Raw genomic sequence first — 16,622 nt, forward strand, 5'->3', positions numbered from 1 at the left:
CACTGCCCCAGCCCCAAGTGCCACCTCTGCAGCTTGCATTGGCCGGGAACCACAGCCAATGGGAGCTCCGGGGGCGGCGCCTGCAGATGGGGAAGCAATGCACAGAGCTTCCTGGCTGCGCATCCGCATAGGAGCCGGAGAGGGGTCATGCTTCCAGGAGCTGCCTAAGATAAGCGCTGCCTGGAGCCTGCGCCCCTGACCCCTCAGCACCCCAACCCCCTACCTCAGCCCTGATTCCTCTCTCCTCAATCCCAGCCTGGAGCACCCTTCTGCACCCCAAACCCCTCATCCCCAGCCTCTGAATGTCCATGTTTCACAGCTGGACTTTAGCACAGACCAAATGTAAGTTATTAAGAGCTGGAATTTAATCTTCAGATTTAAGTCTCTTCTCAACAGATGCTCATTTTTCCACAATGTCTCTCCCTCTTCTAGTCTGGTGCTGACTTCAATATCCTCATCCAGACTATGAGATACTGAACAAAAATACCCTCATACTGGATTTTATTTTAACCCTAATTAGGTTTTTTTTCTTACTTCCTCTGATATATGGATTTTTGTACTCCCTGATAGATTTAACACTCCTTGCCTGTAGTAAAAGTTTGTTTTTCACTCCCTGCAACATATAGGGGAGGGGAATTACGAACTCCTGAAAGGGGTAATTGTTTATTTCTCTGTGGATGTAGGGCACTTTTCGGTCCCTCTATGTATGGGGTTTTATTTACTCCTTGTCTGTGTTGGGGGGTTTTACCCCCGCCTGTAAAGTGTTGTTGGGTTTTTTTTATATCCTCTACTAAAAGGATTTCCTTACTTCCCCTTTATATAGGCTGTTGCCTAGTGGCTAGAGCGCGGGACTATAACTCAGGAGACCTGCGTTCAATTTCTGTCTCTGATCTGCTGAGTGACCATGCCACCCTGTGCCTCAGTTTTTGCATTTGTCAAATGGGGATAATGTTATTGACCTTGGCATAGGGGCTGGCCCCTGAGCAGGTGAGGCACCCAGTCTATCTGTGTCAAACTCCACTAAGGGGAATGAACCAACCCAGATCTACCTGTGGTGAGTTAATAGCCTCACTAGCTGGGCAGGCAGTTAATTAGATAAGAAGGTGTTGGGCTTATGAGGACTCAAGGAGGAATTTAGCCCCAGAGCAGAGAAAGGTTCAGAGGACAGAGACTGTTCAGGGGAGCTGGTTCGGAAGTGACTCCCAGTGGCGTCTCATCTCGCTGGAGAATAGAGGTTTAGGGAGAGAAGAACGGACTTTCAGGCAAGGGACCAGAGCATGCCAGGAGAACAAACTGGGCGTGGGACCTCCTGGGGGAGCTACCAGGGTCTGGCGCAGCAAGAAGAAACTGGCACCTGGCCGAACACCCAGCAGAGGCCCAAGCTCAAGGCAGGGAATCCAGCCTGAGAGTGCTCTGGGGCTAGAGGAGTGAAACATAAGCTTGATTGTCCCAGGGCGGTGGGGATCTGGTGGAGCAGCTGCATGAAGCTTTCCGTTATGTCTTTGTGTTGTGCTTTTCCATTAAATAAGTGAGTCCCGTTGAAGAGGACACTCCTTAATAGCGGAAACCCTACTTGGACTTGTTTATGCCCCAGGTGAAGGGAAACTGAGGCAGGAGCTGACGCGTAGCACCATGCCTGACCACAGGGGGTGTGCCAGGGGACCACCCTGCACCACCCTGGGACAATAGTATTATGTTTCACCCTTCTAGCCCCAGAGCACTCTCAGGCTGGATTCCCTGCCTTGAGCTTGGGCCTCTGCTGGGTGTTTAGCCACCCAAATAGACCTCATTTGGTTTGGCCTCAGACCAAAAAAAAAAATCAAAACAAAACCAAAAAACGGCTTGGCTTGAACCAAAACTGAAGATTTTTATTTTTTCTCACCAAAGCAAAATAAATTGTTGGTTTGTTTGATTTGACCTGAAATAACTGTTGTCGGTATTTGGTGTGTCAGGTCGTTTCAGATAGTTTTCACCCTTTTTGTTGTTTTCGTTTTAGGAAATAAATCAGCTAAATGAAACCCTCCCTTGAAACAAAAAGTTGAAATGGTGCCTTTCCATAGGAACGGTTTCCGCTTCTTTGATTTTTGTTTTCCTTTTGTCAAACCTCTTTGCCCAGTTTGCCCTGAATTCATTCATAGGTTTGGTGCCCTGAAAAAATGCACTTTTCAGCAAATTTATTATCTCCCCCTCATATTCGTCCTGCTCCAGTAAGGACCCCTCCTAAAATCCAGACCCAAGTACCGAGGTAGGGTCTGATTCTCATTTATACCAATGCCCTTTTACTCCACTGTGGCAGGCCCTTAAAGCAGGTGTATGTTACACTGCAGCAGGGATAGACAATGCTGCTCGTCGGTGGCTCTGTTCCTGTTTCTGGGCTGAATTCTCTTCACCTCATGGGAGGTTCTGCAGAGGTGCATTTTGTCTGCCCTCCTGTTCAGTAGGAATGTGGGGCCATGGGAAGGGCTAGGAAGGAGGCATGGGCTGCAGTGCCTTCAGGATGCTCAGTATTTGATTCAGCCAGTGCTATTAGCTGTCTAGCCCAGGGAATCAGAGAGATGAGGGCGAGCTGGCTGAAGCTCAATCCAGATCAGACTGAGGTGATGCAGGTAGGACAGGGAAAGCAACTAGATGGGAAAGCAAGGCTAGTATCTCCCACTCTGACTGGGGGCATGTGCCCAACGCCTGGGACCTGATGTTCGCAATCTGGGGGTCGTAGTGGATCTTCAGCCGCAGCGGGATGATCTGATAGCAGCAAGACCCAGGAGTGTTTTTCCTCTCTGCACCTGGCCAGGAGATTGCAGCCGTTTCTTCCAGGTGTGGGGGCCACGAGCATAATCCGTGGTTTGGCCAGCATGAGCCTGCGTTGCTGCAATGTGATCTCCACGGGGCCATGCCTGGGGCCCATCTGGAGAGTCAAGCAAGTGCAGAATGCGGCACCTGGCTCCCTAAGCAGCAAGTCACTGGTGCAATGTGATCTGCGCTGATTGGCGTCTAGACTGAATCTGAGCCTGCTGAGTTTGGTCGATAAAGCCTCAGCGGGGCTGGGACTTTGCTGCCAGAGAGACCATCCTGCTGCAGCTGCGATCCCAGCCTTCGCCACTGGCCTGAAATAGCCCAGGTCTATTGGCCTTCAGGGCCTACTGCAGGACACATCTGTTTACACCAGCTGCTACACGGGGGGGGGGGGGGGGGTGGGTGAGACATCAGGCAAGGGCGGCGGGGTGATCTCATAGAATATCAGGTTGGAAGGGACCTCAGGAGGTCAGCTAGTCCAATCCCCTGCTCAAAGCAGGACCAATCCCCAGACAGATTTTTGCCCCAGATCCCTAAATGGCCCCCTCACGGATTGAAGTCACAACCCTTAGTTTAGCAGGCTAATGCTCAAACCACTGAGCTATCCCTCAATTTTCTCAATTATAGCAGGGATGACTAGAGCCTTGGACAGGGCTTCTTTTAAATTTTTTTGTCTAACTCTAATCATCTTTCCCCTTCGCCTTAAGACTCCTGGGCACTGCCAGAGGAGGGGGAACAGGAAATGAGAATCAGGCAGAAGGAAATGAGAATCAGGCCCGTTATTTTTAAAACCTCACTCCTGCCCCACTGTCCTCACCTATTCCAGTCCGGGGCTTCACGTAGTTCTGCTGCTGTGGAACCTTCAGTGAGCCTAGCTCCTGTCCAACCAGCTCAGCAGAAACACCTACTGCCTGGCCTGTGCCATTCCTTGCTACTCCAGTCTGGCTATCCCATGAGCGCTTCAGCCCAATGAGACCAAGCATTGGCCCTGATCCTGCAATGGCTCCAGGTGGGCAGGCCCCTGTGCCCATGCAGAGTCCCATTGAATCAACAGGCTCAGCACAGGGAGCTGGGCATGTGGAGCTCCTTGCAGGATCAGGGCCTGAGTGGTTTTGGTGAGGCAAGCCAATGGGGATGAAGGCCCCAGCTCTTACTAGGTTGGACGTGGGGAGTGCACCCCCCTACCTCAATGCACACACATTTTCAAATCAGACAGGATTTGAACCCAGCTCTTTGTCCACAGAAGGCCTAGCTGGCAGTGCCACTGGCCTCGCCTTTTGAACTCATTTCATTTCCACACCCTTTAAAGTGACATGAGCCCTTTCTGCACTGTATCGGCAAGGCATGACATGACCCCGTTCGGCCCAGTTCAACCCAAGCACTCGCGGTGCCCTGCTCTGGCGTGGCGTCTCTGGATTGCCCATTCAGGAGGACTCAGCAGCACAGGGCCAGAGGATCTCGTTTTAAAAGCCATCACCACAACTGCGCAGATTTTTTCCAAACTATTTTTATTATCCCGTGATAGGGTACGGTAGCTACAAGTCGTTGTCATACCCAACCCAGCTGCCATCTCAGATTAACAAGAGACTGGAGAACCCAAAGAGACCAATGAAATAAGATTACTAATGGAGCAACATGGAGAGAAAAGTGAGTGGAAACCCAAGGACTCAGCTGCCACATTCATAAATGACAGGCAGCAGAAGGATGGACGTTAGAGGTGGCCATGGACTCTATGTCCCACCTAGCCCAGCAACCAGCTGATTCAGGCTCACTTCCTACAGTAGATTTTCTAGGGATTTAGGCAGTGTCCCTGCACAGACACCTGCTATCTGCCCAGAGAAAAGGGACAGGCTGGGCTGCAGAGGTGCAAGATCTCCTATGTATGTGCTAACCGTGCCCTGGAGGAGCATCAGAAAGGAGCCCAGCCACCGATGGCTGGTTCATTCTTTGGCCTCTCTGTTGAGCCTGGCGACCACAAATAAGCAGTGCCAGCGGTTTCTCTGAAATTACAAGAAGCTGGCTATAAACAGCTGATTGTCCTACATTGTTTCAGGAACAACCATCAGCAGCTGCTGTTAAGTTACAACCCACCCGGGTGGGCTGCAAGTTTAGCAATGAAAGGTTCTGTGACCTAGCAGGCCGGTCCCTGTGGCTAAGGGCTGCAGACTAACAGGAGGCAGGGGAAAGTCCTGGGGCTGAATTCAAGAGAGAGGAAACTTTCTTGACCTGTTTATTTCCTAAAAGCAAAAGAGGAGATGACTGCAAAGGGGTGGGGGAGCTGGGAGCAAGATTGCTGTGGTTTTTCAGCCCAGGGCAGTCTCTGGAGAGACCCTCCGCTGCTCTTGTTTTAAAAATCATGACCCCCTGGTCTCCAGGGCTGGCGTTCCCTCAGCCGGGGATGGAGATAGGAACTGGTGACCTCACTCAAAGGTGCTGGCCCTCTGCCGCTCCCAGTGGGTTTTGTGAGTTCTCAGCACGTTGGAGAATCCAGCCTCGAATTATTCACAGGAGCACCAGCCCCATGGCTTTCCCCACCCACCCAATGCCAAGCTGGGCCAGGTTCAGCCCTGGTGGAAGTGGATCTAGCTGGCTGGAGCAGACATTGTTCTCGTCTGCACGGAAGATGAACATCACTATTCTGGAGGAGACGCGGAGGGAATGGCTGGCTCAACGATCGTGTCTGAACAGCGTTAGCTCTGGCTGAGGCTGGGACTCATGTGGCCCATGGCAGTTCGGAGAGGCTGCTCCTGGAAAGCAGACCCTCTCCCCGAACCATACGATGTTTCTTCCTGCTGCACAACCCAACCCTCCCAGCCCCAGTCGTCCGGTGCCAGCCACCCGTAGCAGGACTGGACTCGGAACAGCGGGTGCAGGATGGTGCGTTAAGGCAGTAACCCATGTTGGTTGAGATTTGGCAGCCCACCAGTCAATGAGCATGGAACTGTCCCCGCCGCTCCCTCACAACTCCGACCCTCCACAGTCCCTGATTTCAAAAGCCAGCGACCGCCGCAGCTGCGGGAGAGGCCCCACTGCCTCTTCCACGTCTGACGGTCGCTGGCCAAGCCTAGGCATGCTCAGCCTGCTCCTTGCTGTGGGCTCCTGGGCGAAGGGCAGCGGCTCCTGGCCAGGCACCAGGCGTGGTTCGCAGGCCGTGTCAGGCAGGGGTGGGTGCATGGCCATAGCCGGGGCGTCTGGAGATAATAGCGCAACAGTGCAGCTCAGCGGCCTCAGGGAGCGCTGGCCCACAGGCTTTAGGGCAGGCCTGGGGAACGGCAGGGGCTTCTCCACCTTGGGAATGCCGTGCATCTCCCGACCATCCCCCACGCAATAGGTCTGCATCCTCCGAACCGGGGCCTGGGCCAAGTGCCTCTCCTTGGCCAGGGCCACTGCCGTGTCGAAAGACATGCTGCCGCCGTTACGCCAGCTGGCTTGCCTCTGCTTCTGGAGGGAAGTCTCGGGGAGCTCATGGCTCTTTGTGCTGCTGGGACACTTCTCCACAGGGCCGGGCGGGGAACACTCCTCGTTCGACTCTGTGACCTCTGCGACTTGGCAGGACACACCCAGGCTGACAGGGTGCGACTGCCTCTGGAGAGAGGCCCCCTTCCCCAGGCTGGTCTCCCCACTGCCAGAGCTCTTCTCTGAAGCAGAGAGCTTGGGCCACGTGGATGCTTCACCCAGGTGCATCTTCATCTTCACGGTAGGAGGCATCCTGGCAAACTGGGGCTTGGGGGGCACTATGGGGACGGATTTCACCTGCTGGACTCGAACAGTGCTGGAAGTGACTCTCATGGGGGCACTGCCGTTGGGGCGCACCCCAGCCAGCGTGTCAGGCTCGGGGAGAACGGGAAGGTGTACGGGCTTCAGTGGCCCAGATTCCAGGGGAAGGCTTGTGGGGCCACTCCCCAGCGACAGGGAAGCATCAGACCAGGATGCAAGATCCGAGCTAGTCTCAAGCAAAGAAGCAGCCTCGGGGCCGCTCTCATATCCAGGGGCGGTGGGGGCTTCATGGCCTGTCCCTAGCAAGGAGATGGAGGCCTGGGGACCACTCTGATCCAGGGGGACAGCGGTGGTCTCGAGGTCTGTCTCTAGAAAGGGGGCAGTGGACATGGGGCCACTCTCACATATGGGGACAACAGGGGGCTCGAGCCCTGATCCCAGTGAGAGGGTAGGTGCGGTCTTCATTTCAAGAGGCTGAGGTGGGTCCTTTCTACTCTCTGGCTGTTTGGTCTCTAGCATGGGAGGAACCGAGCCCCCTTGACTCTCCTGCGCTCTCACTTCCTCTGGGGCACGTCTGTTGGCCTCATGGCTCTGAGCACACAGAGCCAGCTCTGCCTCCCTTAACCTCGGGGCCTGCACTTGCTCATCTCCGGCATGGCTGGCTTGGGCTCCGTGGCCTTCACTCTCCGGAGCCCATGTGCCCTGGTGCTCCTGCACTGGCACTACATCAGTGGTGGGCTTAGTTCTGGGTGGGCCAGGGCCTGCTTCCAGACCATCGCCCCCTGTGATCTTTATGTCTTCTTCTCGCTGGATGGCTGGGCTGGGCTCCACAGCCCCTCCCTCAGCCCCGTCCCCTTCAAGCCCCTCTGGCTGGCGAAGGGCGCTGTGGGGCTCTTCGGCGGCTGCCTTGCTCCCATGTGGTGTGGCTAGTTCTGGAGCACGAGGGCCGTCTGGCAGAGGCACCTTGGTGCTGCTGCCTTCTTTGGTCAAAGAGGAGCCGTTGGTGTCGCTAGCTAATGGCCCTTCCTCAACAGGTCCTGGGGGCTGGTTGCTCAGCATCTCTTGAGCCATTTCGCCACCCAGCGCCCCCTCTGGGAGAGGCACATCCCACCCATGCTCCGCACCGAGCTGTCGCAACTTCTCTAGGTCAGGAGCTAAGGGGCTCAGGTCATCATAGGCACTCAGGAATACCTCCTCGGAGTCTGTCTCCTTGGAGAGCTCCTCGGTGTCGGAGCAGCTGGTGGCCATGTAGTACTGCTCCTCGTTCATGCACTCCTCGATGGAGAGGTACTCCGGGGGCGGCTCCACCGAGAACTCCAGCTAGGGATTGAGAGCACGCAGAAGAGTCACTAAGCAGGCCATTCACACCACGACCGCAGGCGCCGTCACTGGCACGTGGCCTTGATTTGGCTGATAGAGGTTTTAACAGCCTCCAGTTTCCCTGAGGGGGAGCAGTGGGCACAGCTGGCACGGGGTTCTCAGCCAGGGCCCCTCTGCTCTGCATTCACTTCCCCACCAGGCCTGTCCCAGCCAGAATTTGCCTCTCTGGTTTCCCAGGCTCTCCTGGGAGTGGGAAGAGGTGGCTGGGGGGCATGGATGAGGGGCACTGCCTCCTTCCCTAGCACCCAAAGGGTGCTACAGAGATGGCATGTAGTAATGAGGGGACAGCGTTCCTACAGGGGGCTGAAACAATGGACCGATTAATTACAGGTCACATACCTGGTACAAATGTGTCTACAGGAAGCAGTAGCTGCGTAATACAATCTATCATCTGGAGTGTCTGCCTGTCCGTCTATCTAATCTATCCATCCTCCTACTCACCCCTCTGTCTGTCTGTCCATCCCCATACACAGTCGTTTAGCTATCCATCCAGCCATGCCTCTCTTCTCCCTTCCTCCCCATACATCTGTCTGTCTGCCCATCCTCACACCCACCCGTCTGTCTGTCAGTCCTCATACACACCCCTCTAGCTTTCTGTCTGTCTACCCCCATGCACACCTCTCTGTCTAGCCATCCGTTTCACTCTTCCTACAAATCCTAGCTCACTGCTTCAGTTTCTAACACACGGCTGGTGCTAAAGGCCAGGATCTAGATTTCAGCACGACTGGAAACTTACATTCATGAACCTGCTCTCCATGTCGTCATCCATTCCTTGGAAGCCCTCCAGCATGTCCCCAGCAAAATCGGAGGTGGTCTCTTCCAGCAAGCTCTTCTCTGGCTGGTCGCCTTCTGTGCCACAGTCCTGCCAGGTATCCTGGTTGTCGAGAAATGAGAAGGAGTCCTGCACCTCCATGGACAGCCTGTTCTCCTCTGAGTCCAGAGCACTCACCGGCTTTGTATCTGCTTCAAGAATTAAACACAGAAGATGGATTCAGCAAGGTGCCCCGCAGCCCTTCTAGCTAAAGGGGGTGATGTGGGACAGTCGTTCCTCACAGGTCTGGGCTCCAGCCTTGGGCTCAGGAGAAGACTAGGCCTCCGTGCCCCAAGATTGTTCAAAAGCAGCAAAGGAATCAGCCACCACAGCCAGTTACCATGGCAGGAGTGGTACAGAAGTTACTGTGAACTATGCCTACTCAGTGTGGTTTTCTGTCCCGCTCTAGCAGGGACTAGGCCAGTTTAAAATTGATGAGCCTACTGCAGCCTTGGCTAAGTCTCTTAGTTCAGGCAATGGGTGCTCATGCATGATGAGCTCAGAGATCCCAGGTTCAATCCCCATGCTGACCAACCTGTGCAGGAACATCAGAGTTACGTTACCCAGCGTTTCCGTTCCAAAACAAAACCTGATGCCAGGAACCACCAGCAAAGATGGGAAAGCCCTCTCAGGTCCCGTCCTGCTCCCTATGCCCCCCAAAGGGCTGCAGTAGGATTGCTGGCAGGCTGTCAGTGGGAGCCTAGCTTTTGCCCAACACAGCAAACTTAGGGGGCGGAGGGGATGGGGAGACATCAGAGAAACCGTCCTGGCTCCCTGATTCTCGCCCATGACACAAGCCAGAGCCGCTTGGAATCTGCTTTATCATGCTAGCTGGGTATGGTCTAATGTACAGGAGATGATACACCAGGTGGAGATTGCTGGTGTCTTCCCACTGCAACACACTTCCTTGCACCTCGATATGCCCCCTCTATGCCCATGGCTCTGGAGTGGGAGGTGTAGGAGCCAGCTGTGGCTGTTTAGTTTGTACCTGCCGGCGACTTGGCCGGAGCAGGAGAGTCGTGGGAGGTCTCCACTCGATTTCTGTTGTCTAAGCAGCTCACCGGGTGCAGATGAAGGCAGAGAATCCACCCCAGCTTTGTCCTCTCCAGGCTTAGTCCCAAAGGGATGGGGCTCCCACCACTTCCCCTCGGAGACTGTTCCACTGGCCAACAGACCTTCAGTGGGAGGTAAATTCTCTCTTGGTGTAACTGGGTGAATAAATGCTACTGCAGTCCATGGAGCTGCACCCCTTTACATCAGCAGAGAAGTTTAGCCTAAATTCCCCCTTTCTTAACTTCATCACGTTCACAGGTTAGCCCAGAATAATTTGTCTCCGTGGCCACCGCCCCCTCTGGACGCTTGGGGAGTGTCACGTTATCTCCAGGGCTCTGTATGCTCTAGAACAAGCTAGCTGGAAATTCAGCAGCAAGGTCCCAGGACTTGGGGGTTTCTCCTGTGCAGCAGGTCTCTGGCGCCTGTAGCAGCTTTGTTTAAATATCCAAAATTTGAGGGTTTTTTAATGAAATATGTAAAAGGGGAAGGGAAGTTTGTAGATGTTAAGGCCCGAATGGACCATTAGATCATCAAGTCTGATCTGTAGAATTTCACCCCCTTCCTCCTGTGTTGAGCCCAGTAACGTGTTTGGCTAAAGGATGTCTCCCAGAAGGCACCTGCTCCAGATCCAAAGACATCTCGAGCTGGAGAATCCATCACTTCCCTTGTGTGCTTGTTCTGGTGGTTACCCACCTTCACTGTTAGAAATTTGCCTTATTTCTAACTGGAACGTGCCTGGCTTTAACTTCCAGCCACTGGGTCTTGTTCTGCCTTTGGTTGGGGATGGGGAGCAGGAGACCATTGGGACCTTCAACAGAATTGGGGGCATTGGCTCTTTTGGGGGGCACACACTTGGCCAGAGAAATCCAGTTCAATGGGGCCCCAGGGCATCAAGAGCTCTGTGCTGGAAAGAAGCTGCCCAAGAGAGGGAGGGAAGGAAGGAAGGAGACATCCAGGAGAAGTGATTAGGTCCAGCTCCCTTGCCTTGAAGTTCTGCTCAGCTTCTCCTGTGCCTGATTCTGGGTCTGCACAGTTAGAAAATTGTTCCTACTGATCCAACTGAAACTCCCTTGCTGCAATCTAAGATGATTCTTTCTTGTCCTCCCCCTTGGTGAATGTAAGAATGGCCTGACTGGGTCAGACCAATGGTCCGTCTAGCCCAATATCCTGCCTTCCGACAGTGGCTGGTGCCAGATGCTTCAGCAGGAATGGACAGAATAGGGCAATTATTGAGTGATCCATCCCTGTCACCCAATCCCGGCTTCTGGCAGTCAGAAGTTAGGGACACCCAGAGCATGGGGTTGCTTCCCTGACCATCTTGGCTAACAGCCATTGATGGACCTATCCTCCAGGAACTTAGCTACTTAGTTTTGGCGCCCAGTTAAATTTTTGCCCTTCACTGCATCCCCTGGCAAGGATTTCCACAGATTGACTGTGTTGTGTGAAGAATGACTTCCTTTTGTTTGTTTTAAACCTGCTGCCTATTAATTTCATTGGCTGACCTCTGGTTCTTGTGTTATGTGAAGGGGTAAATCCTTATTCACTTTCTCCAGTCATGATTTTATAGACTTCTATCATACCCCCATTAGTTGTCTCTTTTCCAAGATGAACAGTCCCAGTCTTTTAAATCTCTTCTCATACGGAAGCTGCTCCAGACCCCAAATCATTTTTGTTGCTCTTCCCTTTACTAAAGCCATGTTGACTCTTTTCCAATTTACTTTTTCTAATTCAAATACATCTTTTTTTGAGATGGGGCAACCAGAACTGCACACAGTAGTCGAGGTTGGGGTGTACCGTGGATTTATATAATGGTGTTATGATATTTTCTGGCTTATTATCTATCCCTTTCCTAATAGTTCCTAACATTTTGTTAGTGTTTTTGGCTGCTGCTGCACATTGTAACCTATTACTTAAATCACCCTCTGTACTACATGATGGAGGGTAGCTAATGCAACACCTATTTTTTAAAAAGGCTCCAGAGGCTATCCCGTCAATTCCAGGCCGGTAAACCTAACTTCAGTACCTGGCAAATTGGTTGACACTAGAGTAAAGAACAGAATTATCAGACATATAGATGAACTCAATATATTGGGGAAGCGTCAACATAGCTTTAGTAAAGGGAAATCGTGCCTCATCAGTCTATCAGAATTCTCTGAGGATATCAAGAAGCATGTGGACAAGGGTGATCCAGTGGATGCAGTGTACTTGGACTTTCAGAAAGCCTTTGACACTGTCCATCATCAAAGGCTCTTAAGCAAAGTAAGCAGTCATGGGATACGAGGGAAGGTCCTCTCATGAATCAGTAACTGGTTAAAAGATAGGAAACAAAGGGTAGGAAGAAATGGTCCATTTTCACAGTGGAGAGCGGTAAATAGTAGGTTCCCCCAGGGGTCTGTACTGGAACCAGTATTTTCAACATATTCATAAATGATCTGGAAAAAGAGGTGAACAGAGAGATGGCAAAGTTTTCAGACGATACAAAATTACTCAAGATAGTTAAGTCCAAAGCTGACTGAAGAGTTACAAAGGGACCGCACAAAACTGGGTCACTGGGCAACAAAATGACAGATGAAATTCAATGTCAATTAATGCAAAATAATGCACACTGGAAAAAAATCGTCTCAACTACACATATGAAATGATGAGGTCTAAATTAGCTGTTACCACTCAGGAAAGAGGTCTTGGAGTCATTGTGGATGCTCAATGCTCTGGGTGTCCCTAAACCTCCAGAAACTGAGATTGGATGACCATGGATGTATCACTCAATAATTGCCTTGTTCTGTTCATCCCCTCTAGCATCTGGCATGGGCCACTCTCAGAGATATGAAACTGGGCTAGCTGGACCAGTGGTCTGACCCAGTCTAGCTGTTATTTGAATGCAGTTGAGCAGGTGGGAACAAGGAGGCAGCTAAGCACCCTATGACCAGCCCCGAAGTGTCATGACCCACAGGTCACAAACCCAGGTCTATAGGAGTCCTGGGAGGGTCATCATGCTCCAAGCCTTCACCCAACCAACTAGAGGCCTCCACAGCCACCGGCAGACAAGCTCCCGCCTCCTCACCTCCCCCAGCTCGAGCATGCCATGTTCCTGCTCCTCCCTCCCAGCACTTCCGGCCCCCCACCACCACCTAACAGCTGTTTGGCAGTGCTTAAGACTTTCCGGGAGGGAGGGGGAGGAGCAGGGATGCAGTGCACTCGGGAGGAGGTGGGGAAGAGGCAGGGCAGGGCAGGGGTGGGGACTTGGGGGAAGGAGGTGGAATGGGGCAAAGGGGTGGGGCTGGGGTGGTAAAAAGGGGGGGTGGAGTGGGGACTTTGGAGAAGGGGTGAGGTGAGGGTGGTGCAGGGGTGGGAAGAGGTGGGGCAGGGGGGTGGGGTTGAACACCCACCAGCCAAAGGGGAAGTCGGCACCTATGCAGAGGCCTCACCTTGAACTGGGAATCTCTGGAGCCCAGCTCAGCTAGAAGGGTCTACTCCTGGGTCCCCCAGTTGGTGGAACACTGGAGCTTCTGATTGGCCCTCTGCCCCTATTTGAGCAAGAAGGTGGAAGAGAAAGTTGCCTGTACACCTGGGCTCTGCCCTGCTCACCTAGTGCTAACCCCCTCTCGGTTTCCTCCTGTGCCCTGACTCTCCATTCCTGACCTCAGCTCCAGGCCGCCTGGTTCTGAACCCTGACTGCTGTGGGGACCCTGCCCCCCACCCTGTGTTAATCACTAAGCCCAGCTGCCGATGTCCCAGCCCTGACACTAAGTGTTATGTGGACACTGGGGGTTTATGCTCCCCCATTTGGGAACTACTGGCCTAGTGGCTAAGGCTCTGATTCAGCAAAGCCCAGCAACATGTGCTTGAGTTTTGAATCCAGCAGAACCACTCATGGGTTTAAAGCTAAGCGTATGCTCGGGTGCTGTCCTGAAATGGGGCCTGCCACGCCCATCTGGGATTCAGAAGACCTGGGTTCTCTTTCCACCTAGGCCGCAGATTAATGCTCTGCGCTACGGAGATGCTCCGGCCCAGCCACACCTGCCAGCCCTCTAGCCCAGACGTCGCTCACGCCAGCAGACGGGGTTTTTCTGCTGGCGTAACAGCACCACTCATGACAACAGCTACATTCACAGCCCTCTTTCCCTGACATCTTAATCGACAAGGCTTGAGCTGCTCCACAACATTTTGCCGGTATGGCGATGCCGGCCAGGAGTCTGAAAAAAAATCACCCGCCCTAACTGGTGTAGCTGTGCCAACAAAACGCCTGGTGTAGCCACACGTGCTTTTGGAGGTGGCGAGGCGATGCTGAGTGAAGAACTCTTTTTACTGGCACACCTGTAGCAGCCAAGGCTCTGTAGAGTAGACCTGCCGTTGCTGCATCCAGGTGGGCAGGTCATGCCTCTGTGCCCCTCAATGGGGATAGCACTACCAACCTCCTCAGCCCAGAGGGCTGTCATCTGGCGTCATTCATGAGTGCCTGGGAAATTCTTGGAGCCCTCCGACACAGGGAGGTGCAGAAGGACACCACATTGTTTGTTATGATTGATGGTCTCTCGGTCCAAATGAAGCCTCAAGGTCTCTCTGCTGCCCCCCAAGAAGACACTTCAACTATCTGTGATACTGCTCTGGCCCCCGGCATCGCTGCATCTGAGGCAGGAGCGATGGAAGTGCCTTAACATGGGAGGGCCACCGGTGCCTGAACTGCGGCCTGGCATCCCCACGCTGAGCTGCCCCCCGCAGGCCCTGCCCCCACACTGCCCCTTCTCCCCAAGCCCCTGCCCTCACGCCCCCCCTCTCGCCCACCCCATGCCAACTCTTCCCCCTAAGACCCTGCACTGCTTGCTCCTCTCTGCCCCCTCCCCCGTCACTCTCTCTTACGGCTGGTAAAAAGTGGGGGGGGGGTCTCCCTGGCCCCCCCCGTTCCAGTGCTCCTGGTCTGAGCCCCTCACAATCTGTAGGGCACATTTCCTCTTCCAAATTCCCCAGTGAGGTAGGACAGGGCTACTGTCGCCATTGCAAAGCGAGACACAAAGTGACTCGCACAAAGTCACCCAGCCAGGGAAAGGACCGTTGGTCTCAGAAGTCCCAGGCTGGCACTCTAACCACTGGGCTAGCCTGCCACTCCCTTGGAGTAGATGCGGAGACATGCAAACTTGCCAGGGCTGGGCAAACGTCACAGTGGAGATGGAAAGCTTGTGCCAAATTTGACTAGGAGACGACAGGCCTGCCAACTGTATGTGTGTAGGGGGGGAAGGCCAGGTGAAGTCCTAACCTACTCATGCATCTGTGGCAGAGGAGGAAAGTGGGAGAGAGGCACATTCAGAAACAACATGGGGTAGAGGAAGGGAAAGTTCCCTAAATACTGCCTGTGGGTCTGAGGTCTGGCTGGCTCATCACAGAGCTGCCTCGACTCGGAATGGGGAAGTGAGATGCTGCGGTTGACTAACAAACTGCATCTCCTCCCACCCGTGCCTGGGTGTCTGTTGATTCTGTTGTGTCCTGTCTGTGCTGAACTGTGAGCTCCCTAGGGCATGGGCTAGCTCTGTGATTTGCATGTACAGCACCTAGCACTACAGGGCCCTGATCCCTTCTTGAGGTCCTTAGACGCTGCCACAGCAGAGCACAACGCAGCCTACGTGTCAACTCTGGTCATAAGCAAAAATGATTTGAAACCGAGCTGGACACATGTTTGGGTCCAAGTCACAGGCACCAACTTCCCCGCTTTTCTGTGGGTGCTTGACCCCCCCCTTCCCCCAGCCTATCCCCCCACTCCAACCCTTCCATGAGTCCCTGCCCCTGCCCCCTGCCTCTTCCCACCCCACCCCTGTGCCTATTCCAACCCCTTCCCCAAAGTCTCCACCCCCTCCTGCCAATATTCCAACCCCTTCCCCAAATCGCCCCTGGCCCCACCTCTTCCCCGCCTCCTCCCCCACGTGCGCCACGTTCCCGCTCCCCCCGCCCGCCCCCAAGTGTGCTAAAGCTGCCAAACAGCTGTTTGGAGGTGGCCGGGTGGGAAACGCTGGGAGGTAGGTGGAGGAGTTGGGATGTGGCGCATTCAGGGGCGGAGGAAGAGATGGGTGGGGGGTGAGGGGAGCCTGGCTGCCAGTAGGTGCAGAGCACCTACTGATTTTTCTCTGTGGGTGCTCCAGCCCCAGAGCACCCTTGGAGTCAGTGCCTATGGTCCCAGTGCCTTTCGCATAGTCTAGGGTTCTGGATCCAGGGTTCTCATTCAGGCTGACCTCTAGTTCTTAATCTCAGAAGTTCCTCGTCCTAACGGCGAGGTGAAATTTAAAAACACAGGTCCAGGTAACACTTAAAAACACAACAACCGCTGGGGATAAAAGTCTAATTCAACTCCAGGAGCAGAAAAGTCCTGATCACCCATCCAATTCCCTTGCAAAATACAGCGCGGTAACACACACAACCAATGAAACACAAGGCAGGAGCCATCCAGCATCAGAACCAATTCTCTGGCTGAAAGCACCTCTCGGGCAGGGCACTTCAAAGCTGATGAGAGCTGCTGCTTCTTACCTCTATAGCTGCCACCCTACATGTACAGCTGCTTCCCTGTCTGAACTTGACCTCAGGTCCCTGTTGAAGCGGATGCCCTCACAATACTTAATGGACCATAAGGCTCCCAGTTCTGCATTAGGACACACCCAGAAATTAGTGCTAGGTCGCTTGTTGTAAAGAGGGTGGTGATCAAATTGTTCTCTTTGTTCAGGAGAAGGAGGATTGGCTTAAACTGCAGCAAGGGTTTAGGATAGATATTAGGAAAAGCTTTCTAACCCTAAGCTCTGGAACAGGCGACCCAAGGAGGCAGGCCAGCCCAGAGGATTCAGGGGGCCTGGGGTCCTCGGCGGTGTCGGGACCCCGCTTTGGCGGTAAT

At 53.7% G+C, this 16,622-nt stretch overlaps 1 protein-coding gene across 2 annotated transcripts in view; it reads right to left on the bottom strand.

Moving 5' to 3' along the window:
• Positions 1 to 1,847: 1,847 nt before the first annotated feature.
• ARHGAP30 (Rho GTPase activating protein 30) overlaps positions 1,848 to 16,622 on the bottom strand; it is a 52,388-nt gene continuing 37,613 nt past the window's right edge. For both annotated transcript variants that reach the window (XM_050929797.1, XM_050929796.1), the window contains exons 11-12: positions 8,627 to 8,853; positions 1,848 to 7,830 (exon numbers count right to left, since the gene is read on the bottom strand). In XM_050929797.1, coding sequence (XP_050785754.1) covers positions 5,752 to 7,830; positions 8,627 to 8,853 — 2,306 coding nt within the window. In that variant the 3' untranslated portion in view covers positions 1,848 to 5,751. The remainder of the gene's footprint in view (positions 7,831 to 8,626; positions 8,854 to 16,622) is intronic.

Source organism: Gopherus flavomarginatus, chromosome 20, assembly GCF_025201925.1.
Source record: "Gopherus flavomarginatus isolate rGopFla2 chromosome 20, rGopFla2.mat.asm, whole genome shotgun sequence".
Classification (NCBI taxonomy): Eukaryota; Metazoa; Chordata; order Testudines; family Testudinidae; genus Gopherus; species Gopherus flavomarginatus.